General features: G+C 39.0%; 1 protein-coding gene across 1 annotated transcript in view; it reads right to left on the bottom strand.

Moving 5' to 3' along the window:
• Positions 1–22,482, bottom strand: part of tagap (T cell activation RhoGTPase activating protein) — a 58,188-nt gene extending 35,706 nt beyond the window's left edge. Inside the window, exons 1-4 of the mRNA XM_062976731.1 lie at positions 22,406–22,482; positions 16,120–16,208; positions 15,584–15,754; positions 5,843–6,010 (exon numbers count right to left, since the gene is read on the bottom strand). Coding sequence (XP_062832801.1) covers positions 5,843–6,010; positions 15,584–15,754; positions 16,120–16,208; positions 22,406–22,459 — 482 coding nt within the window. The 5' untranslated portion in view covers positions 22,460–22,482. The remainder of the gene's footprint in view (positions 1–5,842; positions 6,011–15,583; positions 15,755–16,119; positions 16,209–22,405) is intronic.
• Positions 22,483–27,304: the final 4,822 nt, after the last annotated feature.

Raw genomic sequence — 27,304 nt, 5'->3', positions numbered from 1 at the left:
TTTGAAAGAGAAACTCTTTGGGTCTGTGTATTGGAATTCTTTTCATTTGTTTCACAAAACACCATGTGGTTTGATGACTTTCTCTTGCAAAAAAAAAAAAAAAAGCAAGGAGAGCTGGTTATGTTGGAACCTACAGAGTTACTATATAGAGGTGACTTCAGTTCATATATTCAACAAGTAGAAATTGGGCTGACAAATTGGACTGAATCCCAATTTATGCTTAGTAGAGGCCTACAAAAATAAAGGACTTAACATTAGTTGTGGCTAGCTAATTTATTGTAATACTGTGTTTTCTGTAACCAGGACCACAACCCTATCAATACTGCCATATAATATAGTTTCATAATGTAGTTTAACTGGACTGAATTGCATTATATGGCAGTCTGAACTCATATAATGCAGTTCAGGGCAATTAATCTGCATTATGAATCTGCATTATATAGCAGTGTAAATGAGGTCTAAAGCTACAAGCAACCCATTCCCCCTTTTTTTCCTTGAAAATGTATCGTAATTTCTTCTTTTTTACTTGTAGTTGATATTAAATTACAAGTTCCTTTACAAAAACTTTCACTTACGTCTGTCATATTGTAGTTTTGTTGGATTCCACTTCTGCTTTGGGTTTACTACTGTTTTCACAGGAAGTCCTCTGCTTTCCCTTTAATTTCTTCTATTGTTGTCTACCAAATTTTCGCATTAAAATGTTTCAACAGAGGGCCAGGCTACCCTGCTGTATTATGCCCTGAAAGCTAAACCTGGTGTTTGGTACTGCTTTTACATTTTAATTATAGCATCATAATATAGGCTTATATTGGGAAAAAGTGGGGAATAAATGACATCAATTTATCATTCAATCATTATTTATAAGAAAACATATTGGTATCCCTGAATGTGAAGCCTAGATTTTACATTTGCTTTAATTGTATTGGCTTATGATGGTAATGCATGGAATGGGTCAAGGGCTATGCAAGCCCTCCACATGTTGTTGGACTGCAACAACCAAATAAAAAGTCTTAGGAATGCGTGATCAGGAAAACAAAACTACAAGGGTTCCCAGGTGCTCGCAAATAGAAGTCAGTAGGATCACTACCCATAGGGAAAGTTTGCAGCAGAGCCACAGACTCCTAAAGTGGAATTTATAAAAGCTTTGGAAGATACAATTACGAACATACAAAGAAACCTTCAAAATAAACCTGAAGAAGGGATACTTCTCCTGAAGTAAGGATTATAAACACCCGGGAACCCTTGTAGTTTTGTTTTCCTGATCACACATTCCTAAGACTTTTTACTTGCATGGGACAATACTGAATTTATTTAAAATGTTGACCACAGTTTATGGAAGAACTTATCAGTTACTTTGGAAAACATTCAAGCATGAATATAATGTTTGGTGCATTGTTGTAAAACAGTCCTAATGTGTTTATTCCCTGCGTTCTTTAATTATAAATAATAATCAGTTTGTAATTATGATTCTATTCTGTATTACTAATGAGTCTATAGTAACAGGACAACCTTGTATTTACACTAAATCCACATTATCTGCCTTGAATTGGATTATATGAGTCTACACTGCCATAGAATCCAGTTCAAAGTGATATTTGAAATGAAGGTCCTGTACTGAGGTAGGCACTGTTGGATTCCATTTCCTGGTAAAGCATTAATGCTTTCCTGGGAAATGGAATTCAATAGTGCCATAATCAAGATTTGGAAACCTTAAATCAAGAATTGGAAGTGCTTTAGTTTGCTTGATTGTGATAACTTATTTTTAATTAAGAACTAATTACTTACTCAGAAGGAGATTTACTTTTATACTGTGAAGTTAAAGATATATATATATATATATATATATATACACACACACACACACACACACACACACACACACACACACACACATATATACATACATACACACTTTTTGCTCAGGATAGAAAAATATGTAAAGGTTATTTCATTATAACTGAGATAGTTAACATGTTATGAGTACTCTTGTGTTGGAAATGTTGAGATTTTGAGTATTTAAATGTATTTAAAATGTTCAACATCTAAAAATAAAATTAAACCAAATGTCATCTACCCTGGCGCTCATGTCACTCATTTGACCCACAAAGCTACTTAGTGGGTGCTGAGAAACTATGAATGCGTTATGAATGGATACCAAATCACTGAATATACCTTGAGAATCACTATGGTGGGTGGGATCTGCTCTTTAAAAAGGAAGAAAGAATGCCTTCAGCTGAGAATGACCTTCATGCCCATTGCACCTCCAATACTGCGGATATCAACTAAACAGCATGCAATTTATACCAAGCTCTGTGATAATAGGCTCAGCTGGTTAACATCAGAAATGCAAGGAGGACATTTCTAAAACTAGATAATTATCTTTCTAGATTTTCCCCTTCGAATAACAGAATCATAGAAGTGGAAGAGACCAACCCCCTTTCTGTCATGCAGGAATACACAATCAAATCACATATGACAGACGGCCATCCAGCCTCTGTTTAAAAACCTCCAGAGAAGGAGACTCCAGCACATTTCAAGGCAGCATCTTCATATGCTGAACAGTTCTCACTATTGGGAAGTTTTTCCTAATGTTTAAGTGGAATCTATTTCCTGTAATGTGAATCCGTGCCTTAGTGTTTTATTGTAAGACGCCCTGAGTCCCCTATTGGGTGAGAAGGGTGGGCTATAAATATTGTAATAAATAAAAAAATAAGTATCTGGAACAGCGGAAAAACAAGCTTGCTCCCTCCTCAATAAAATAAGAATGAAAAAATTGACAACCAATATCCACACTAAACGCAACGAGATGACTACTCGGTGGGATAAAGTCCTCTAACACAGAGAGCTACTTCCTGGAGCTTGGAAAGTTACTTTTAAAAGAATTTTGTTACGGGTAAAGTGTCCATAAAGTAGTAAGCCATCCTTAGAATTGCAATTTTAAAATGAATTTCTCTTGGTCATTATTTGGAAGTAATTAAAACTTTTACTTGCTTAAAGACACAATCAGGTCTCAGCAGCAGAGGTAAACATTTCAGATCTACAGTAGCTATAGGACCTAGGAGGCTGCTTCTGTGTTACCTTCTCCCTCTTCTTGTCAGGCTACAAATGGTTAGGGAGATGTTGATTTAAGCATGAATATGAAGCCAGTGTGCCGTCATGGTCTGAGCAGACTACAACTCTGGAGAGCAAGGTTTGAATCCCTGCTTGGCCATGAAAACCTGTTGGTTGCCCTCGGACAAGTCTCTCAGTCTCAGAAAACTCTGTGGTAGGTTCACCTTGTGGCTACCATAAATGAGAAACAACTTGAATGTCTTAAATGTTTACAAAATTCTGTCCTCTCTGTTACAAAATGCTTAAGTAGTGAGATCACATATCCCCCATAACAGAGAACAAGATATACCATAAAAGAAATGAAATTCTTTCTGTTGACAGATGAAAACTTCTAAAAATTCTGATGCCTTTTTGAAAACGAAATGCAAGATTTAATAATATTATGTGCTACTATTCTTATAATCCATATATACGAGGGTTATCCAGAAAGTTCAGTACGTTTTGGAATTAAAAATAAACAAAGTATAGGAGAAAACATTTACCATATTCAGTTGAAAGCCAGACCCAAATACTAGTTTTCACCATAGTTCCCACTGAAGTCTAGGTAGTTATCATAGCGATAAAAGTGTTTGAAAAGCCCCCCCCCCCCCAAGATTTCCTCCTGGCTTGCGTCCTGAACCAGGTTTCCCTTCCCTCAGCTGTCAAATGGTGCGCTCAGCTTTCCGATCGCTCTTCCTCGATCGCTCTTTTGTTTTGCAGATGCTTGCAAAGAAGGTGCTCTTTTAAGGTTTTTCAAGAAGCACACCTTTCCTGTCCCAAAAAACCTTCCTTGCAAGCATCTGCAAAACAAAAGAGCGATTGGAAAGCTGAGCGCACCATTTGACAGCTGAGTGAAGGGAAACCAGCCTGGTTCAGGACGCAAGCCAGGCAGAAATCTTGGGGGGGGGGGGGGGGAGGGCTTTTCAAACACTTTTATCGCTATGATAACTACCTAGATTTCAGTGGGGACTAGTATTTGGGTCTGGCTTTCAACTGAATATGGTAAATGTTTTCTCCTATACTTTGTTTATTTTTAATTCCAAAACGTACTGATCTTTCTGGATAGCCCTCGTGTGTGTGTGTGTGTGTGTGTGTGTGTGTGTGTGTGTGTATATACACACACACACACACACACACACATATATATATATATATATAGAGAGAGAGAGAGAGAGACAGACAGACAGACAGACAGAGAGAGGGGGGAGGGGAGAACAGTATACATAGATGTATACATAGTATACATTAGTCTCTCTATATATGGATTAATTCTATGTACCATTTCTTGGCATTTTACCAATTATTTTTGCATGTCATCTATCTGATTGTACTTGTTGAAATTGTTGTAAGCCTCCCTGGATTCCAGATTAGGGGAAAAGTGAGATATTATTTATTTATGTATTTACTAGCTATTATTATTTATTTTAGTTGTGTAGTATCCCCCCAAAAAAGATTCAATGTAAATTTATTATTTATAAGGAATTATGTCTAAACTCTCTACTATTGTGTGCTCACTGCATTTTCCCTCTATCTGTTGGCATTAAACAATAACAGCAAATTTTAGGAAACAAAATTCAGTCTTTTTTACTAGAATACTGCAGCGATTAGGGGAAGATGCATGACACAATACCAACTATGGATGTGACAGTTGAGACAAAGAGGAAGAGTAGAAGGATTGCATAACTTGGCTCTGGTGACTGTAGAAAATGACTCCATGTCATATCATATAAATTGGAAAACAGTATGAGCTTCTCAGAACTGTGTGGCTTTTTGAAAAGAGTGATTGCCTAAGTCCAGGCCCATTAATAAATCTGAAGATACTTGAATGTTGCAATTTCAGGAGAGAGTACAAGCACATTTAGCTCCACTCTATAAAGTCTTGGAAACTCCTGGCTTGGATACTCTTTTAGCATGGCATTATACCCAGTCGATAGCTTGGCTTGCTTGTTGTTAGAGAACTGTCCCTGGTTGTAGTCAATCTGTGAGTCCCACTAAACTATGATATATTGAGATGTGCATAATGAGAAACTGCCAAAAATCTTTAGTCTGTAACCCTCCCCCCATGCTTTTCCTCCTAAATATGAGGAAAGAAGACATTGAGAATGCCCACCTCACTTTCTCTGTTATCTCAGGTTGTCATGTTGTCTAGACCAGGGATTGTGGCTGTTAACACATATTGTTTAGTTTCAAAATGTGTCACTTTCAGGATTGTGATAAAAGCTCTTCCACCTCTTTCCTCATCAGTCTCTGAATTTGTTCTAGTCAGTATCAAAATTCACATTTAATATTTTTTCCAAACATATTTCTCTCAACATACCCATGAGAAGAGTTTAGTTGTTACAAACACACACACTTTGAATGGGTGCTCATATCATATATATTCTTGTATGTACACAGTACAACATGTACAACAATAAAGTCATGCTCTATTTAGTCCTATGCTTGTGATTTCTCATTTGTTTTGTTTATCCAAACAAAATATAGCTATACTGTAGATTTAATGCAGTTTGGCACCACTTTAATTCCATGGCTCCATGCTATGAAATCATGGCAGTTGTGGTTTTACAAAGTCTTTAGCTATCTCTGCTCAATAGTGTTGGCCCCATCAAACTACATCTCCTCCATAGCATCGAACCATCAGAATTATAGTGGTGTCAAACCACATTAATTCTCCAGTCTTAATGCATCCTATGTACCTTCAAATTTCAAATTTATTTACCAGCTAACTCCAATTGAAAAGATTGAGACTCACCTGAAGGATGCAATGCAGACATTGGTGGACCACCTTAAGATGATGGCGTTTCCACAGGTGAGAGTAAATCCATAAGAAGTGTCTTTATCTTCTTCTTTCTCCTCACTGTACACAATCCAGAGGTCACTTAGATCCACCTTGTGTTTTAATTTGAATGTTGTGCTAGATCTGAAAAGAAGCAACCCCATTTAGTGAGTTGCGTTTTATTCCTATGAAGAGTCTTTTGCAAACATTTCCACTGTACTGCTGAAGACTCTCCATTTTGTTAAATACAATGAGAAAATATGAGCAACACAATCTTTGTATTAACACTCTGTTACTTCAAAGCAGTAAGCAGTGTGTGCATGTATATACAGGGAGGAGGAGGAGAATTTCTCCATCGTTTGTACTTTTATCCTCAGAATTGCTCTTCCTATAATTCTCATCACAGATAATGACTTCTAATTTTGCAATCTCAGTGAAAGAAATACACCTGGAGGGGAGTAATTTCTGAGACAAAACAGCAGACAGGATGATGATGATGGTTTATATCAGGGGTCCCCAAACTAAGGCCCGGGGGCCGGATGCGGCCCTCCGAGGTCATTTACCTGGCCCCCGCCTTCAGTTTTATAGTATAATATTAATTGTAATATTGATAATAATATTATAATGTAATACAATATAACACTAATAATAATACCATATAATAATATTAATTATATATTCTATATTACATATAATATTACTAATAATATTACAGTATAGTAGTATAGTTCAATATAGTAATATATAATGCTAATATTGTGCTATGCTAATAATATAATATATTGTATGTACATATAATTTGTAAGCCACTCTGAGTCCCCTTTGGGGTCAGAAGGGTGTGATACAAATGTAGTAAATAAATGCAGTAAATAAATAAATAATAAATTTTAGACTTAGGGTCACCCAAAGTCTGAAATGACTTGTAGGCACACAACAACAACAACAACAACAACAACAACAACCCTAATTAACTTGACTATCTCATTGGCCAGAAGCAGGACCACACTTCCCATTGAAATCCTGATCAATGTATGTTGGTTAAAATTGTTTTTATTGTTAAATATTGTATTGTTCTTTCATTGTTCTTGTTGTTGTTGTTGTTGTTGTTGTTTTTGCACTACAAATAAGACATGTGCAGTGTGCATCGGAATTTGTTTGTATTTTTTTTTTCAAATGATAATCCGGCCCCTCAACAATCTGAAGGATTGTGGACCGGCCCTCGGCTTAAAAAGTTTGAGGACCCCTGGTTTATATGCTTCTTTCCCCCTCTTAAGACTCAAAGCGGTGAACATTGCTTAAAAAAGAGATAATTATCACTCCCATTCTGGGGTTTAAATCTGTATGTATGTATGTATGTATGTATGTATTTATTTATTTATTTATTTATTTATTTATTTATACTCCACTTTATCTCTCCTGCAGGAGACTCAAAGCGGCTTAACATAAAAGCATCAGCATGCAATTTAAAATATACAAATGTGCAAACATTAAAACAGGATTAAATATAAACAGTATCAAAATTTCCCAGTTAAAAACCAATAAAACATATTCAAATTTAAAAACCACAGAACCCCCTGACTATCTTTAAAACCTTCTTTAAAAGCCTGTCTGAATAAAAAAGTTTTAGCCTGCCGCCGGAAGGACAGCAGGAGGAGGCCATTCTAGCATCCCTGGGCAGGGAGTTCCAGAGTCAAGGGTCAGCCACTGAAAAGGCCCTCTCTCTTGCTCCCACCAACCAAGCTTGAGATGGAGGTGGTGTCGGAGTTTGTTTCATACTCTGGTGGTTGGAGTTTGAAGAGAGCTGTGAGTTGCTGTAAATATTTTGTATATATTGCCACTGAATATATAAAGCCTTCCTGTGTTTGGAACAAGCATCTGGAGTCTGGTGTCTTGTGTTCTTGCCACAACTACAAGGAAGGGAGCTTGGATTCTACCTGGTGTCGGCAAAGGAAGAGCTTCAAGGACTCTGTGTTGTCGAAGGCTTCCATGGCCGGGATTACAGGGTTGTTGTATGTTTTCCGGGCTGTATGGCCATGTTCCAGAAGTATTCTCTCCTGACGTTTTGCCCACATCTATGGCAGGCATCCTCAGAGGTAGTGAGGTACTCTGAGGATGCCTGCCATAGATGTGGGCAAAACGTCAGGAGAGAATACTTCTGGAACATGGCCATATAGCCTGGAAAACATACAACAACCCTTCAAGAACTCTGTTAAGATAACAGAAATCCCTGACAGGCGAGACCGAGAGAAGAGCCTCTCATCAAGATCTCAGGGTCTGGGCAGGTTTGTACAAGGGGATGCAGTCAGCCAAATAGTCTGGACCTGAACTGTCTAGTGCAGTGGTTCTCAACCCATGGGTCTCCAGGTGTTTTGGCCTACAACTCCCAGAAATCCCAGCCAGTTTATCAGCTGTTAGGATTTCTGGGAGTTGAAGGCCAAAACATCTGGGGACCCACAGGTTGAGAACCAGTGGTCTAAGGCTTTAAAGGTCATAACCAGCACTGCCACCAGAAACAGGCTGGCAGCCAGTGGAGCTGCTGCAGCAGGAGGGTTGACCTTAGGCAAGCCACAGTCTCTCAGCCTCAGAGGAAGGCATTGGCAAACCAGTCTGGGACTAGCATGTTCCTTTTATAGTGTTTACTATCACTTTATGCTGCTTTTTATCCCATTCTTTTTCTAATAAAGTTATAAGGAGCTGAAGACAGCATACTGTAGATGGGATTTTGGGGGTTTTTCTAAATTTTAAATGTAATTTTAATGGTATTTTAATTTTTACACTCATGACATAACTGTTTAATTATTTTTTAATTTTTATATCCATATGAAAATTTGTTTTTAAATTCTATCATATTGTGCTATGTCATTGTTAGCTACCTTGATGGGGAAGAAAGTGGATGATGATGACACAACAACAACAACAACAACATTTCTGGAACTGTATCTTCACAACAACCCTGTCAAGTAGGTTAGATGGGAAGAGAGTCACTGGCCAACAAAGATTTCATCATTCTTAGGCCCCTTCCACACAGCTGAATTAGATCCCATATTTTCTGCTTTGAACTGGGATATATGGCAGTGTGGACTCAGATAACCCAGTTCAAAGTAGATATTGTGGGATATTCTAGGTTATATGGCTGTGTGGAAGAGACCTTAGAGATCTGAAGGGGGGTCTGACTTATTTGTTGAAGCAAATGGACTTGCTTCTGATTCAACATGTATAGGATTGAACACCTTACTATTTTGTTTATGTGTAGTTCCATTTTCCTGTTTGCCCTAGGTTGTTGCAGCAAATAAACAAATAAATATTATAGAAAGCAAAGAGTCTGACAGATAAAACATGGGAAAATTCTTGACAAAACTTGAAAAAATGCATATTACTTCTATTAAGTGAAGTCATATAAGTCACGGAGAAATGTGACAAATAAGAGAAGTAGCCTTATTTGGTGGTTTCTTGTGAAATTGTGTATATTTTCTAAGTCTCCAGTTACAGCCACTTGTTTTACAAGAACTCTTCCTTGTCTAATCATCCCTTGTGAATCAATTGATTTCTGTATTTGTGTGTGAGGTTTTTGTAAGCAGAAAATGTCCTAGGTTCTTATGGAAAGACTGGAATTTCAGTTTTATTGTGTGTCGTGATATGAGGATTTCCAACAAGTGAAGCAAATATTGCATCCCATGAAAGCTCAAAAGCATGTTAGGTGACTTGTGTTTAAAAAACTGCTTCAGCAAATGGATAATATATGCTTTCAAGTCATTTCTAATTTATGACAATTCTAATAAGAAAACTAAAGACAAGGTTTATAAGCTGATCTGATTTGAGGTTTCCTGATCTTCTGTTGTTATAGTTTATTTAATTTATTCAAATATTTACACAGTGGGGTCTTGGTATCCACTGGGGGTTATTACCAGAACCTCCCGTGGATATCAAAACCTGTGAATGCTGAAGTCCCATTACCAGTATATAAAATGGAGTGGCAAAATAGTGCCCTTTATATAAAATAGCCAAGGTTTGCTGCTTGGATTTTTTTCTTCTGGGAATATTTTCACACCATGGATGGTTGAATCTGTAGGTGTGGATGGCCAACTCCACCCCACCCTATATCAAGAGATCTCAAAGTGGCTTACAGTATCATTAAACAGGCTGAAAGCAGTAAGATAGTTAAAATAACTTAAAACATATTAAACAATATATAAACAGATGTTTAAATATTAAACTATAACAGTCATTGGGTTGCACTTATAACCTGGTCAGAGTCTGCATGCTCAGAAGATGAGGAAGGGGATAGATTCAGAGGGCCCAGAGGAGGATAGAAGTGGCCTGGAGAGAGTTGTTTTGGAATCTCCTGGCAATTTCCATGAGACTGGAGAAAGTGATATCAGTTCTCATGAGAATCTGCCAGAAGTGCAGGCTTTGGGAGACAAATGTTTGTCCAGGTCAAGGCACTAGGAAGCAGAACATACAACAAAGACAGGCTCACTTTTCCCAGAGGCTTAGAGAAAAGGAAAATCACTTTTAAAGTGATTTCTGCTGGTACAGTCCTTTGTGAGAACAATGTTGTATTCAGGTGAACAGCTCTTGCTTCTTGGTTCTACATTTTTGGAATTCATGTATTGAAGTTTCTAAGTTTGTTCCTGTTTCTAGTTCAAGTGTGGCATAGATTGACTGAATTCATGCTATCATGTTTATGGATATATCTGCAGATTGACTCTTGAAACTGTATTTGAAAAGATTTTGGACTCCTGGCTATCCTGGAAATAACTTTTGGAACTTGGATTCTCTTTTAAAGATTTGCTTATTTTTATATAATCTTCTCTAAATAAACTTTTATAGTAATTACTGGATTATCTGGGGAAAGAGTGGTTTGTGGTGAAAAGGTGTTTCAGGGCTCTAGTACAACAGTACTAAAGAGGCCCAAAGGCTTTGGTGCCAAGTCAAGTTTTAATTTGGCTGTTAATAAATAAATCATCATCACCATCATCATCATCATCATCTTCATAATTAATACAGTTTACAGTCACTTTAATTGCATCACTAAATTCTATGGAATCTTGGGGTATGTAATTTGCTGAGGCATCAACACTTGAGCAGAGAAGGCTAATGGCCTTGCAAAAATACAGCTCCTGTCATTCCATAGCAGGAAAAATGTGTTAAATTTCATTTATTCTACTGTGTAGATGCATCTCTGGTCTCCCAGAGTCCTAGTCCAACACTCCAATCACTATACCACACTTGCTGCCCTCTGAAAGCCACAAAATGGACTTGACACTACATGTGGCCCATGGTATACACTTTGCCCACCACAGCTTTACATGAAGGAGAAGAATTCAGAGGAACTGTAAATTGTCCTTAAGACAGAACTGTGTTAACAGTAGAATATCAGGTTCAAATCTAAGCTCCACCCAACAACATTCAAACACTTAAAGGATGATTCATAAAACTGAAGTCTCTGTCTGTTAGTTTCTTGGAACTTCCCATTTTGGACCATTTTAGACTCACCACAAATGCAATCTTTTTGCAGTATTTTGGAACTTCTGCTTCCAGTTTTATTCAAAGATCAGGAATGAATGAGTAAAATAATATTTTTCTGGAGAGGTCCCTTGCACCAACTCCAGATTTCAGGAAGATGCCATTTGCAGCTCAATTGGAAGGACATTTCTTCAAGAGTAAGATCCCAAACTCAGTGGGACTTAACTCCCTGGTGAACATGCCTAAGCTTTCATTGTTGGTATTTGCAGTTTTGTTTTGGATTAAATCCATTCCAATTTGTGCTACCCATTGCACCACTCTCTTCCTTTGTATTAGTGTTTGTTGCAGAACCGAGGGCCCTGATTTGAAACATTTCATTTTAAAAGGAAGAACAAAAATCCATTTCTTGCTAGATGTGAACTGAAATTGCCAACCTTGACATAAATGTTAAGTAAATACCAACTGTAAGGGCAACATATCCAGCCTGCTCTTGGATAATAAACAGGACTAGACTGGTTAGTTTGTGGATGGGAGACCCAGTGCTGTGTGCTATATTTCAGAGGAAGGAACTGGAAAAGCACTTCTGAGAATTCTTTGCCTAAGAAAAAACTATGAAATTCAAGGAGACTACCACAAGTCAACAAGTCAACCCGAACACACACAATGACAATTAAATGGTTTCATTCTTGATAATTATAATAGCTCACTATGGTGTTCACAGTAAAATTAAGACTGGAGACTAAGAAACAAATTTTGCTACTTCTAATGCAAATATTGAAACCAACACTGCTTTAGAAGAAGCAAGATTTGTTCTTCCCAAAGTCTACAAGAAGATTAAAATAAAGTTTTAAACGGAGTAATCTGTGAAGTGTTGCCTTTCTTAATATGACCTCCTTTATTGGAAGAATGAAGGAGTGTGTTTAAAGGTCATAATCATAGTGGTGGTCTTTTTGCCATCTGGAGGAGTGTGGTATGTGGTAGAAGAAAGAAAATGAAAAAGAGCTTCTGCTACAAAGATGAAAATGGGGGAATTTCTCTTGCTGCCTCTCTCCCTCTGTGTATCAGAGTATATAGAGCAATGATAAGAAGAGAAAAAAATGAAGAACTCTTTTCCATTGTAGCTCTTAAATATTTTATCTTCATTTCTATTGTGTGTATGTGACATAATTTGAAATCAGTATGTTAGCAGAAGTTGAAAATACAAAACGTAACTACCTCGCCTAAGGAAAGTAGGAAAGTATTTACACCTGTGAAGAGATGCAAGACTTTAATCCTGGAAACCAGGTTAAAATCATCTAGGTAAGAATGAAGGGAACAAAGCTGTTAGGAATTGTGGGAGCTGAAGTCCAAATCACTTGGAGGGCCAAAGTTTGCCCATGCATGGTCTCGATCGAGGGAAGCCATAGTGCCTTTGTATTCTGCTTTGGTTAGACCTCACCTGGAATACTGTGTCCAATTCTGGGCACCACAGTTCAAAAGGGATATTGACAAGCTGGAAGGTGTCCAGAGGAGGGCAACTAAAATGATCAAATGACTGGAGACCATGCCCTGTGAGAAGAATCTTAAAGAACTGGGCATGTTTAGCCTGCAGAAGAGAAGGTTGAGAGGAGACATGACAGCCATGTATAAATATGTGAAAATGGTGTCATAAGGAAGAGGGAGCAGACTTGTTTTCTGCTGCCCTTGAAATTAGAACTAGGAGCAACAGATTCAAATTACAGGAAAGGAGATTCCACCTGAACATTTGTAAGAATTTTTTGACTGTAGGAGTTGTTGAACAGTAGAACTGTTTGTCTCGAAGTGTGGTGGAAGCTCCTTCCATGGAAACTTTTAAACAGAGACTGTATGGCCATCTATCAGGGATACTTTGATGGTGCTTTTCCTGCATGGAAGGGGGTTGGACTAGATGGCCCATGTGGTCTCTTCCACCTCTATTATCCTATGATTCTAAGATTGAGACAGAGGGTGCTAATTGGCTAATATCTATTTTTGTAGATTTTTAGTTGTTTTAATTTGTTTTAACTGTTTATTTTGAATAATCATATGTTTGGTTCTATTTTAATGTTTATATGTGTTTTGTTTTAAATTGTACATTTTAAAAATATTGTTAGCTGCTTTGAGTCTCTTTTAAGAAAGAAAAAGCAGGATATAAATAATCATCGCCATGTCATCATCACCGTTTTAGCAAAATGCTTGCAGAAAGACAATGTAAAAAGAAGCAAATACCAGGTGGGATGCTTTTGGGTTACCATGCTTGCGGTGGCATCTTCTCCAGGGTTATGCAGGGGTGCAGAGGAAAGGCAGTAAAATTGGGTAGCTCCAAGCAGGTGACAGTATCATAGAATCATAGAGTTAGAAGAGACCTCAAGGGCCATCCAGTCCAACCCCCTTCCATGCAGGAACACATAATCAAAGCACTCTTGGTAGATAGCCATCCAGCTCTGCTTATAAACCTCCGGAGAAGGAGACTCCAACACAGTATGAGGCAGCGTATTCCAGAGCCGAACAGCTCTTACTATCACTTCTTGTAATCAATCAGTTAATCAATTAAGTGCATGTATATGTGAGATGAGAGTGTAGATGCCATTTTGTCCTGTCTCAGGCAGTAAAATATTTTGGGCCAGTCCTGATAGTATGAACACAAGGGTTTCCCCCTTATTCAGGGCAAAGAAGCAGGTAGTGAACAAAAACATCTACAAATGATTCATTCACTCTGTTCTAAATAAAGCAGCCACAAGTTTCATTTTCAGACTGACCTTTTCCTCCCTTGAGAGTTTTACTCTGAAAAAGCCCCAGAGGGAATGGCTGTGCCTTTGTTGATCAAATCTAGAATTTCCCCAAAATTGTTTACAACAAATTAGGTGACTTCTGACTCTAGTCATATATAAAACGTGCAAGGTTTTCTTGCATTATCTGCAAGTAATATTATTTAAGGAAATTGCAGAATGGAAAAAGAAACAGCAAATATTCAGAAGTTATCTTCTGTTCCAATACAATATTTTGAGCAACTGAAATGCTGTGCTATGAGTAGTAACAGCAGAATGTCATTTGTTAGTGGCATCACTTAACAAAGGGTTCTAATTTTGGTGTTAATAGTTCTTCTATGACCTTGTCACATGGTCATTGGAGTTGCTTCTCTTTGTCGAGAGGCGTGGGGAACTTGGTGTCCCACACCCTGCATCGCCCGGTTCTGGTTGAGGGTGATCACATGAGGGAAAGTGTTGAGTGTGTGTGGAGCGTGCGGCTTCTCCCCATTGAGTCTAACAGCAACACGGGAAGCCTCCTGTGTGGACTTGGTGGCAGCATGAACTGGCTCCACCCTCACTCACAGATCCATGCTGGTGTTGTTTGATGAAAGCCGGCAGACCCCGTGGGTGACCTGGGCTAAACTGGCGCATGCCGCTGATTTTAGCTCTGTGTGAAGAGGTTCCTTATTCAAGTACATGTTTTGTCACTGGAAAATCCATAATTGTTCTTTGTAAAAATAAAAATTAAAATCCATCAATATTAAAATGTATCCTCTAGTAGAATATGAACTTTTAAAACCAGGGCTGGGGAAAGTGTGACCTGTGCACTTCATCAAATTTCTATGGCCATTTTGTGATACCCATGGCCCCAGCCCCCGTTTTTGAGATTATTTTTTTTTAGAGTTCAATGTCAATAGATTAATTTTTATTGAACAATAAATTTAGATTTTTTAAATTAAAGAATGATTGTCCCAAAGTACCAAAGAAATATATTTTTTTTGGTGGGTAGGCAGTGTGATATGTCTTAATTCCATTACACCCCTGACCGAAATGCTATCCAATTACAGGCAGTCCCCAAGTTACAAACATCCGCCTTACAAACAACTCACAGTTAATAATGGGGGTAAGATAACAGTTTAAGGCAGATAATCTGGATTTTATATGGCAGTGTAAAAGGGGCCTCAGAAGAAAGGTCCCGACAAATGTTCACTCAACTCCAGTTATGAGGTTATCCCTCATTCTGAAGCCATGAAAACATTTCAGAAGCTGTCAGCTGCATTGAGGCAAAAGTTATGTTTCACTTGAAAAGAATGTACATTAGTTCAAGTTAAGAGTGTTATAAATTAAACCCAGTATCTATGAAGGGGAGATTAAATGGTTATCTAATTTATTTATATCTTTCTTCCCGGAGAGGCCACCCTTTGTGGGAAGGAGACAACCCTATGGTACAGTACAAACCCTACATTAATTGAGTGAGGGTAACACAGAAAATTACATTTCTTACTTCAGTTTGGCAACAACAAGGGAACTGCTGAAGAGGAAAAGATGTCTCGCAGTGGTTTTCATCCCTTCGGTTATGACAACGCTGTCTGTGATGATCAGCTCTGAGTTTTCATCAGTCAAGCCTAGCACAAAAGGACATTGCTCAACAGGTACCAGGCAACCAGGGTTTTCTCTGGAAAACAAAACACAGATATTCATCTTTCTGTATCAAAGATCCAGACAGGACAACGGATTCACATGTACCAGAGAAGTCAAGGGGATAATCCAATTAAAATGGGTGGTAAAGCTACAGTCAATGTTAAATGTAAACATAGCCATGAGCAAGTAGTCTCTCTTTCAAAATTAGCCATGCTGTTTATGAGCAAACTTCTTAAGGGGAAGAAGAAATTCCCAGCTATTTCTTGGAATGTAAGGTAAAGGTAAAGGTGACATAAAGAAATGTGATTTTTAAAAAAGATTCACAATCATGGAAAAAGTGATGGCTTATCGCCCAAAGTTTCTGTGCTATGTCTACACATATTTGAAGGTTTGACTCACCGGTTGGATGACAGCCAGGGCTTACTCCATGCTTTAGTGAACTCAAGTGAAGGGGCTGAACTTCTACGATGAACATAGTTCTGGAGGAGCTTAAATAAAGCAAGAAACATGCAAGCTAATTAGCTTCTTATCCATCCCATTTGCCCCCTTCATTTTGCCTTTTTTTCAGACAACAGTATGTGCAACTCATGCATGGAGGACTGTAAATTTAAGAAGGGTTGGAGAATGCATGAACATCCAGATATTATTGGGCTGTAACTCCCATCATCCTGTTCCCATTGTTAATACTGAAGGATTATAAGAATTGTCATTGCTCAGCATCTGGAATATCCTATATTTCCAGTCCCCAAGGGTTTAAGTATGAGAGAGCAAAATAAAGACATTGTCTCTCTCCCCCCCACCCCACCACTCACCAAATTCTGCCCACATTAAAATTTTAGGGTTGTTGTATGTTTTTCGGGCTGTATGGCCATGTTCCAGAAGTATTCTCTCCTGACGTTTCGCCCACATCTATGGCAGGCATCCTCAGAGGTTGTGAGGTGTATCCAACATACAACAACCCTGTGATTCCAGCCATGAAAGCCTTCAACAACACAATGAAATTTTAGTTCGGTTTTCAAATTTCTAGCATTACAGGAAGTGAGAAGCACTGAAAACCATTAGCAAATAGAATTCTTATATTTGTTGTGTTTTCAGTTCCTTGGTAACTTTGTCACCCCCCCCCCCCCCCTTTGGATACTTAATCTATATTTCTAAATGCTCAACTAAAACTTTTAAGTTCTTTCAATGCTGGAAATTTGGCAAATGAGAGCCATGATAGTGACATATGTACCTCTTTAGGAACAACCCTAAAATAGCTAAGCCTATCTTTGAGCTTGATACTGAAATGGCAGCACCAAAGTTGTTTCTGGGTGCATGTATCATTTAGTTATTTGTTTGATTTTCACCTTCCTCCTATGATTGGAGCTCAAGAAAGCAAAAAGATACTGGTAAAGGTAACATTGGGCTTAGGTTCTCAGACTACAGTACATGAATGCTGAGCATGTTCTTAACCCCTGGGGTTATATGCATTATAGAATTAATGCAGTTTTACACCACTTTAACTGCCATGGCTCAAAGCTCTAGAATGACGGGAGTTGTAGTTTTACAAGCCGTTTGGTTTTCTCTGTCAAAAATGTTGGCACCTCACCAAAATACAAACCTGACGATTCCATAACACCGAGCCATGGCAGTTAAAGTGGTGTCAAATTACATTACTTCTACTGTGCAGATACACCCTTGACATTTGTAAATGGTAAAATTCTGTTAACATTATGACTTGGATAGTGTGAAAAATATGAAATTTTCATTATGTTTTATTTTTTTCAGTAAATGATGGGTCTTTTTCTGAGTCTGGAGAATGGTATTGATTCATTATGACTGTGTGCCTTACAATAAGCTTACCCAAGTCTTGTTCAGCAGAGAATATACTGAAGCCACACTCACCTACACTTTTTGGTTTCACAGCAGTGGGCTGGTAACAATGACTTTTTCTTATTACTGTTATTTACTGATACCAGGGAAAAAACAGACAACTTTTTGGAATTGTGTCTGCTGTGAGATTCTAGTAAATGAGTACATACAGAATACAGAGACAACATATCTTGTTCTGCTCTTTTTAACAATAATATTAGATATTCATTTAAAAAAGCCTTTTGGGGAGGTCATCTGCTATGATATTCTACCATTCAACCTGTGTGAGGACAGAATGCATGCACATAGCATCTGTTCTGCCAAATCTTGTGAAGACAGAATGCATGCACGTAGTATCTGTTCTGCTATATCTTTATCATTTTAATGTATTAGACTCTAATAGCATGGTCTGCTTTGAGTCTAGTGCTTTGAATGTTGTCTAGAATTCAGAGAAAGGTTTGGAACGATTTACAGCACAGTTGATTTGTAGTTATTTAAAGGGTTCATGAAGTGATTTCTATTGATATAAACACAGAATACTAGCAGAATCACTTCATTCTCTTCTTTGATGATTTGTCTGTTTTCACAGAATGAAGAATGCAGTTAATAAAATATTATCCACCAGAGTCCTCTAAAACAGTTTGAGATTGTAGGGTTTTTTTTTTAGGGGAATGAAGAACTAAAGAAAGAAAGAAAAAACAGGACTGCAAGCTTTTGGTAATACTTTTGCATAGCCTTGTGGCTTTCCGAACCACTTTGAAGTGACCTTTGATACCTATAAACTGGGGTAGGTTAGCCAGAGGCTAGCCAGATTTACATCAAAATAGACTCCAGTTCCTGGCAAGCCATCAGTCACAAGGAAAATTTATGTAAGTTTGCATGTGCCCTTTTATGTATTACTTTCTTTCTTTGGAGGTGTAATGAAGCAAAAGCATGTGTGAAAATAATGTGTCGGAGAAGATAAATGAACAGTCAGCCCCAGATAGACTGGCCTGATTCTGTCTTGATACATCATGGTGCCTTGTAGAACTTGTTTCATTACTGTCTTCTACCTTCAGGAAAATAAAATATTTTAGTAGTGATAAAGAGCTGAAGGGCATTTAAATAAATAGAGAGTGAGAGTGCGTGCCACTAAGAGTCCTTTCACACTACAGTTTTATAGGAGTGTGACTCAACTTCAGGTGTGATGGTTGCATCCTATGAACTTCCGGGATTTGTAGTTGGTGAGGCATTAGAGCAGGCATGGGCAAACCTCTGCCCTTGAGATGTTTTGGACTTCAACTCCCACAATTCCTAACAGCCTACTGGCTGCCCATGCCTGCTTTAGAGCAATGGTTCTGAACCTTTGGTCCTCCAGATGTTTTGGACTTCAGTGGCCAGGATCCATCATCATTGACCATTTTGGTGGCGGCATATAAGAACTGAAATGTGAAACAATGGAAGGATGAAAGGTTGATAATAATAATAATAATAATAATAATAATAATAATAATAATAATAATAACTTTATTTTTATACCCCGCCTCTATCTCCCCAAAGGGGACTCAGGGCGGCTTACATGGGGCCAATCTCTGCATTCAAGTACTTTGGCTAAAAAAAATCTTAACATACCTCCCTAAACTGCAAATCCCTGGATTTTATATAAATTGTGAATACCAAAATATATGGATGCGCCGATCTCATTATATACAATGATGTAGTGAAATGGTGTCCCTTATATCATCAGGTTTATTTGTCAATGCACAACATCCATTACAAAACATTCTGAAACTAATATACTTACATTAAGCAAAGGAATCACAAAGAGGATTTTAAAATCTATTATTATTGTTCCAATCTTATTTTTAGGATTTCCGGATTTATATAATCCATAAATTGACTTTTTGAATCTGAGTCTTATGGAAATGTATTTGCTAATCAACAGCAAGTGTTCTCCCCATGATGCAGCCTTATGAACAGTGCAGTATTTCCAAGATTCCCATTCCTAGAAATGTCCAATCTTTTTGGATTACTGTAACAAAGGGACTGCCTTTGAAGTGTGTTCAGTTGGTTCAAAGAACTTCAGCCAAACTGTTATCTGTGGCTGACTAAAGAAAGCACACAACTCCCTTGTAGTAATAGCTGTGCTAACTGCCCATCTGTTTGCAGGCCCAGTTCAAAGTACAGGTAGTCCCCAAGCTACAAACATCCGATTTACAAATGACTCATAATTAAGAACAGGGGTGAGACAACAGGAAGTGAGAGAAATCCACCCATAGGAAAGGAAATTTACTCCTGAAACAGTTGTCATGGGGGAAAGGGGTCTCTACTGACACTTTCTCTCCAATAAACATAATAATAACCATTGTTTCCACAACAATACAAATTTTTCAAAATGTAATTATCACAGGGACTTGTGTACTGCCTATATTGGCTATGAGCCGTAAAGCCCCATGGTTCAGATTCAGGTTATTTGGGCTGCCTTGAGCCCTAGGTTACCAACGTTGGGAAAATATAGTAGTAACAAGAATAGCAAACGACTATGAACAGTTTAATGAAATTGTTAGACATTTTCTTGAGCTCATGTGGAGTACAAAAGAAAAAGAATTACGTAAATGAAAAGGAATGGGCAGAACTGAAGAATGAGCTGACACTGAAAACAGCCTTTGTAAGTGTGTTTTATGAAAACCTTCTTGTAAACCCATCTCCATCTGATAAGCAAAGAGTTAAAAGCATTCCCTTGTGTGTCTGGTGAAGCATGTGCATGATTGGTCTCTCCAAACATGTATTTGTCACAAAGGCACATAGGACAACAACAATCCTATTCATTCCTCATCTTGGCACCGAAAATGCTTGTCTTGTCCAATGAAACCCATCAGCTGATTTCTCAGAAGGTACTGGTCTTTTTTAATTACCCTTGCTTTGGTGCTCAGGGGGATGGAGAGTTTGAGGGGGGGAAAAAAAACCTTAATACTAGCCAATATGTGTGTCTCAAACCATAATCCTTTTGCCCGCTCTGGAACTCTTCTAATGGCAAAGAAACCAAGCCAATATAGAGGACACTGGTAGAATTTTTATTGAAGGATTAGAAATAGAAACAAGAAGCAGGGGATGTGGCCATTGGATAATGAGCCCCTTTCCACACAGTCCAACATTTTATAGATGAAAATACATACATATGTGGTCAAGCAAATCAGACTTTGGTCAAGATGGCAAAACCGATTAATGAGAATCACACAAGCTGGGGAAGGTGGCAGCACCTTGCTTTTGCCTGAGTCTACAGAGAAAGGCAAAATTCTTTTCCTTCTTCTTGAATCTAGTTTGCAGCAATTGCAATATGCAGGAAATGAAGAGGGAGGAAAAGAGAAACCAGGACATTTTAAAGCAACTAGAATAGCACAATAGAGGCGTAATCCCAAACTGTCCCTGTCAAATCAGGAATATCAAAAAGGGATATCCTAGTCCATTTTCCTTACTGCTGAATGATTATTGGTTTTGTGATTCAGTCACCAGACTCCTAATTTATACAATGTCTTTGATCCAGGATCAAGAGAGTGGATGAGGATTTTAAAAATCAACCTAAATCCTTGAAGGCCTTGTGGCAGAGGTGGGGGAGAGTTAATAGTTTTAATTGTGGTATGGCGTTGGGTTTAATATAGCACTACATAAAATATTTTATATGACTGGAACTCTCATAAGCCCTTGTTAGTGTTCAATACATCCGGTTATTCCATGACTAGTTGTCATGCATAATGGAAGCTGTGTTTTAGCAACATCTGGAAGCCTATGTGTTCTCCACCCTTATCTAAGATGAAAAGAACACCAAACCAAAGACATGTTGTTATTAAAGTGAAATATGTACCCTGTGAGTTTCATAGAGTTTTTTTTTAGTCAAGATATACTCAAAATTGGTTTGGCATGGCCTGGTTTGAAATACAGCCTATAGCACCTGGCATTGCATGGTGATCTACCTTCCAAGGACTGACCAGGCTTGACTCTGTTTATAGACCAAAATTAGACAACGTCTAGTATCTTAAAGACATTACTGTCTATCAGTCTATGGATATAAATAATCCTTTATGAATTCTCATAATCTCAAATATATAAGGAATACTTTCTCTGAGTCTCTTCCTTTTTTCTTGCTTAGAAATGTTATGGAAAGGGACTTTTTCTGTGATGGCCCCTGATCTCCTGAATAACCTGCCCATTGATGCTTATTTAATACTTACATTCCAGAGGTTCTTTCCAAGTTGAACAACAGTGGGTGATGGGGACATATACTTTTCCTTGCCATTGACATGTTTTGACAGTCAATCAAGAATGTGTTAGGTAATATCGACAGATATCTCCTGGCCAACTATTGATTTTTCTTCTTGTCTCATGAATTTACTACTCCCTTTTAAACTTGGCATTTGCTATTATTAGACAGACTGTCATAACCGAATTCTTTCCTACTTGAATTAGCATTTTTAAGCTATCCATATGTACCGGTTACATGTGAACCATTTGTGCATGTTAGATCATTATAGTTTCAATTAGTATTAGAAGAAATAACAATCATATTCATCAAGTTGCAACTCTACAGGATGTTGATATAAAAGTTGGTTGGTAAATGTTCAGCACACTAAGACTAAGAACATCTTGTGTTTCACAATTCAACTGGAATAATCTCATTGATAGAACAAGCTACACAACATGATTTAGTCAGACAGAAGACGTGCCTATATCCACGTATACTGTTTAAAACTAATTGGAATGAAGAAGAAAAAAGAAACTGTCATCTTTTTGAATTGATACCTCTACCCTCTGATCCAAATTAAAATTTAAAAATTAGCATGGATGCTCTTATACTCACGGGATTCCTTGTTGCAGTGTTGTCATCATAGCTTCCCCTCCTCAAGTTGAGCATCGCACTGTGAGTCTGACTGTGTGAATAACCCCAGTTTACAGGCTCAGACATGGCAAAACTGAATCTGAATAGTCCACGACACTTGGCTAACCATGCTTTTGAGCACTAATGAGCAGGAGGTGCTGGGCAAGCTGCAAGCTACAACACATCAACAGAAGGGAGGAACTGTTTACAAAGTCAGTGCACCCATAAGGCCTCAGGAAGTTTATCAAATTAAATGACAACAACAACACAACTGACATTTTCTTTTGATAATCTCATCTCTTCTTCTTGGTGAATTGCCATTTAGAGTTATACAGTAGAGTCTCACTTATCTAACATAAAGGGCCGGCAGAATGTTGGATAAGCGAATATGTTGGATAATAAGGAGAGAGTAAGAAAAAGCCTATTAAACATCAAATAGGTTATGATTTTACAAATTAAGCACCAAAACATCATTATATACAACAAATTTGACAGAAAAAATAGTTCATTACACATGAATGCTATGTAGTAATTACTGGATTTATGAATTTAGCACCAAAATATCACTATGCATTGAAAACATTGACTACAAAAATGTGTTGGATAATCCAGAACATTGGATAAGTGAGACTCTACTGTAATTCATTGCAGGAGTTTAGCATGATTTTGCTTTCCAGAGAGGGAAAGGAGCTTTGGTATTAGGAATAGGAAGGTGGGGTAACAAATACCCTCCTAAAAATAGCTGTGTTGTTTGTCCTATCAGAATTAGATATATATAACACATAGTTTGAAATCTAGTACTACATTTTTCAGGACAAATCTTTTTGCTCCCTGGCTTCAGGTAGGATTTGGCTAAGATTTTAAACTGAGTGTGGGCTTGGCTCCTGTGGTCAAAGTCTAACTGTTGTGTGACTGTTGTGTTGAAAGAGAGCCAGGTACTTAAGTTGATTGACAGCAGGCATTGTCCCCTGTTAATTGAGTTTCTGGGAAAGCTTTATTTGCCAGTGTCGCGCGCGCCTGACGGCGCGCACGAAAAAGGCACCTTTACTAACTATCCTTTGCAGTACATACAGGAAAGAAAGCAACATAAACAAATACACAAAGAGGTGGTTTGTTGCAGTTTGCACATAAAGTGCGTGCATATTACTTCACTGTACAAAGATCCCACTTGGCCACCACACTCACCAAGAGATGCAACAAAAGCAAAACATTCCCATCACATGCACCAGCTGTGGCATGTTCCGCTTTTTCACACAAAAACTAGACAACTACATCTGCTCCAAATGCAAACAGATGACTCTGATGGAGCAGAGGATCCAACAGCTCGAGCACCGTATTAAGACCCTTAAGGACATTCAGGCACTCGAGCTCTTCTTGGACACTGCACAACACGCTGCTGTAGATCAGCAGCCTGCATCACACCAACACCACCAAGACCATGATCAGGAACCTTATGGGGAGATCAACTCAAAGGTAGACAACCCTCAGGCTTGGAAGGAGGTCACCCATAGAAGGAGACGCAGGACCAGGCAGCCTCCGCAGAACTCCTCTGCTCAGCTGCATTTACACAACAGATTTGAAATTCTTACATCATTAACATACAATCAGGAAACACATCTTGTGGAGGACCACAGTTTCTTAGATACCACTCAGTGGACCACCCTGGATCAATGCGCAGGGGATAGCCCTGACGGGGACAGTGCATCACCACAGTCACACTTATGTAATCATGCAAATGCTCCATCCCCAATCATAGACCAGGAGCAACAGGAACATCCTTGAGAGAGTAATGGGCTCTCGGATGTATCTCAATGGATTGTCATTGATGAATGCACTGGGGATGTTGAGGAGGAGGACAACACTTTACACCTACATGATTCACTTCAACAGGAACACTCTTCAGGGGACATACACACTGTCTTGCACAAAAGGGACCCTGTCAATCCTCAAAGGAAACAGGTCTTGGTAGTAGGTGACTCCCTCCTTAGAGGAACGGAAGCCATCATTTCCAGACCGGATGGGATGGCTCGAGAAACATGCTGCCTCCCGGGGGCAAAAATACACCATATCACTCAGAGGCTCAGCAGGCTCCTAAAGCCCCATCACCCTCCCCACCTTATGTTGATTCATGTAGGTACCAATGACACCGCTAGGCATACTTTTCAAAAGATCACAAATGATTTTCGAGCTCTGGGAACAAAGCTAAAACTGTATAATGTACATGTGATCTTTTCATCCCTCCTCCCTGTTGTAGGACACGGCCCTACAAGGGCCGGAAAAATAGTACAGGTCAATAACTGGCTCAGAAAATGGTGTCAAGAGGAGCATTTTGGCTTCCTTGACCATGGTCTACTCTTCCAAGAGGATGGACTACTGGCAAGCGATGGGGTGCATCTCACACAAGTAGGAAAACATCTTTTTGCACACAGACTCACAAACCTCATCAGGCGCACTTTAAACTAGATCCACTGGGGGAGGGGAACAACAGCCTGGCGAACACTATATTACCCACGACCACAGGGAACCGCCGAAAGGCTAAACGGAGGGCTGCACAAACACAGCAAGGACCAAGTACAGAAAGCACAATAATCCCAAATAAACAGTTCGAGGGGAGGTCACAGGGGCTTACATGTCTTTACACTAATGCTCAGAGCATGGGAAATAAGAAAGACGAACTCCAACTCCTAGCACAGCACCACACATACTATGTCATAGGCATCACTGAAACCTGGTGGGATGACTCCCATCACTGGAATTTAACCATTGAGGGCTATAACCTCTTTCACAGAAATAGAACAAAGGGGAGAGGAGGGGGAGTAGCTTTATATGTCAAAAACAGTTACGTTGCAGAAGAAATACAAGACTGTAATCCGGGAAACCAGCTTGAAAGCATCTGGATAAGAATCAAGGGAACCGGGACTCAAAAAGATCTTGTCGTGGGTGTCTACTACAGACCTCCGAGTCAGGATGAAGGACTTGATGAAGCCTTCTGTCAACAGCTGACCAAACAGGCACAAAGAAGAGATATAGTAGTCATGGGCGATTTCAATTATCCCGATATCTGCTGGAAAACAAACTCAGCCAAGAGTACAAAGTCCAACAAATTCCTCACTTGCCTTGCAGATAATTTTATGGTCCAGAAGGTAGAAGAGGCAACAAGGGGATCAGCAACTCTTGATCTAATCTTAACAAATGTGGAAGACCTGATCAATACAGTTGAAGTGGTTGGATCCTTAGGGGCAAGTGACCATGTGCTCCTGCAGTTTGCAATACAAAGGAATGCTGAAACTAAGACAAGTCAAACACGCATTCTGGACTTTAAGAGAGCTGACTTCCAAAAAATGAAGGAATTACTGAGCGGCATTCCATGGACGCCGATATTAAAAAACAAGGGAGTTAAGGATGGATGGGAGTTTTTCAAAAGTGAAATACTCAAGGCGCAAATGCAAACAGTGCCAACAAAGAAGAAAAATAAGACAAGTGCAAAGAAGCCAGAATGGATGTCCAAAGAACTTCTAACTGAGCTAAAGCTCAAAAGTGACATGCACAAGAAGTGGAAAAGAGGAGAAATCACCAAAGAAGAATTCAAACGTATAGCCAACACCTGTAGGGAAAAGGTTCGCAAGGCTAAAGCGCAAAAGGAGCTCAGGCTTGCCAGGGACATAAAACACAACAAAAAAGGCTTTTTTGCTTACGTTGGTAGAAAAAGGAAGAAAAAGGAGGCGATAGGGCCATTGCAAGGAGAAGATGGGGTGATGGCGACAGGGGACAGGGAAAAGGCAGAACTACTTAATGCCTTCTTTGCCTCGGTCTTCTCAGAAAAAGAAAGCCATCTTCAACCTCAGCAACACGGAATGGACGAAGGATTGGGGGAAATCCAACCCCAAATAGGCAAACAAGTTGTCCAGGAACACTTGGCCTCTCTAAACGAATTCAAGTCCCCAGGGCCAGATCAGCTACACCCAAGAGTACTGAAGGAACTAGCGGAAGTTATTTCAGAACCACTGGCAATTATCTTCGAGAGTTCTTGGAGAACGGGAGAAGTCCCAGCAGATTGGAGGAGGGCGAATGTGGTCCCTATCTTCAAGAAGGGAAAAAAGAACGACCCAAACAATTACCGTCCGGTCAGCCTCACATCAATACCAGGCAAAATTCTGGAAAAGATCATTAAGGAAGTGGTCTGCGAACACTTAGAAACAAATGCGGTCATTGCTAATAGTCAACACGGATTTACCAAAAACAAGTCATGCCAGACTAATCTGATCTCTTTTTTCGATAGAGTTACGAGTTGGGTCGATACAGGGAATGCTGTGGATGTAGCGTACCTGGATTTCAGTAAGGCCTTCGACAAAGTCCCCCATGACCTTCTGGCAAACAAACTAGTAAAATATGGCCTAGACAAAACTACGGTTAGATGGATCTGTAATTGGCTAAGCGAACGAACCCAAAGGGTGCTCACCAATGCGTCGTCTTCATCATGGAAAGAAGTGACAAGTGGAGTGCCGCAGGGCTCTGTCCTGGGCCCGGTTCTGTTCAACATCTTTATTAACGACTTAGACGAAAGCTTAGAAGGCACGATCATCAAGTTTGCAGACGACACAAAACTGGGAGGGATAGCTAACACTCCAGAAGACAGGAGCAGAATTCAAAACGATCTTGACAGACTAGAGAGATGGGCCAAAACTAACAAAATGAAGTTCAACAGGGACAAATGCAAGATACTTCACTTCGGCAGAAAAAATGGAAATCAAAGATACAGAATGGGGGACGCCTGGCTTGACAGCAGTGTGTGCGAAAAAGACCTTGGAGTCCTCGTGGACAACAAGTTAAACATGAGCCAACAATGTGATGCGGCTGCTAAAAAAGCCAATGGGATTCTGG

Source organism: Anolis carolinensis, chromosome 1 (genome assembly GCF_035594765.1).
Source record: "Anolis carolinensis isolate JA03-04 chromosome 1, rAnoCar3.1.pri, whole genome shotgun sequence".
NCBI lineage: Eukaryota > Metazoa > Chordata > Lepidosauria > Squamata > Dactyloidae > Anolis > Anolis carolinensis.
Note: the sequence above shows the minus strand (reverse complement) of the source record. Positions and strands in the feature narration are given on the sequence as shown.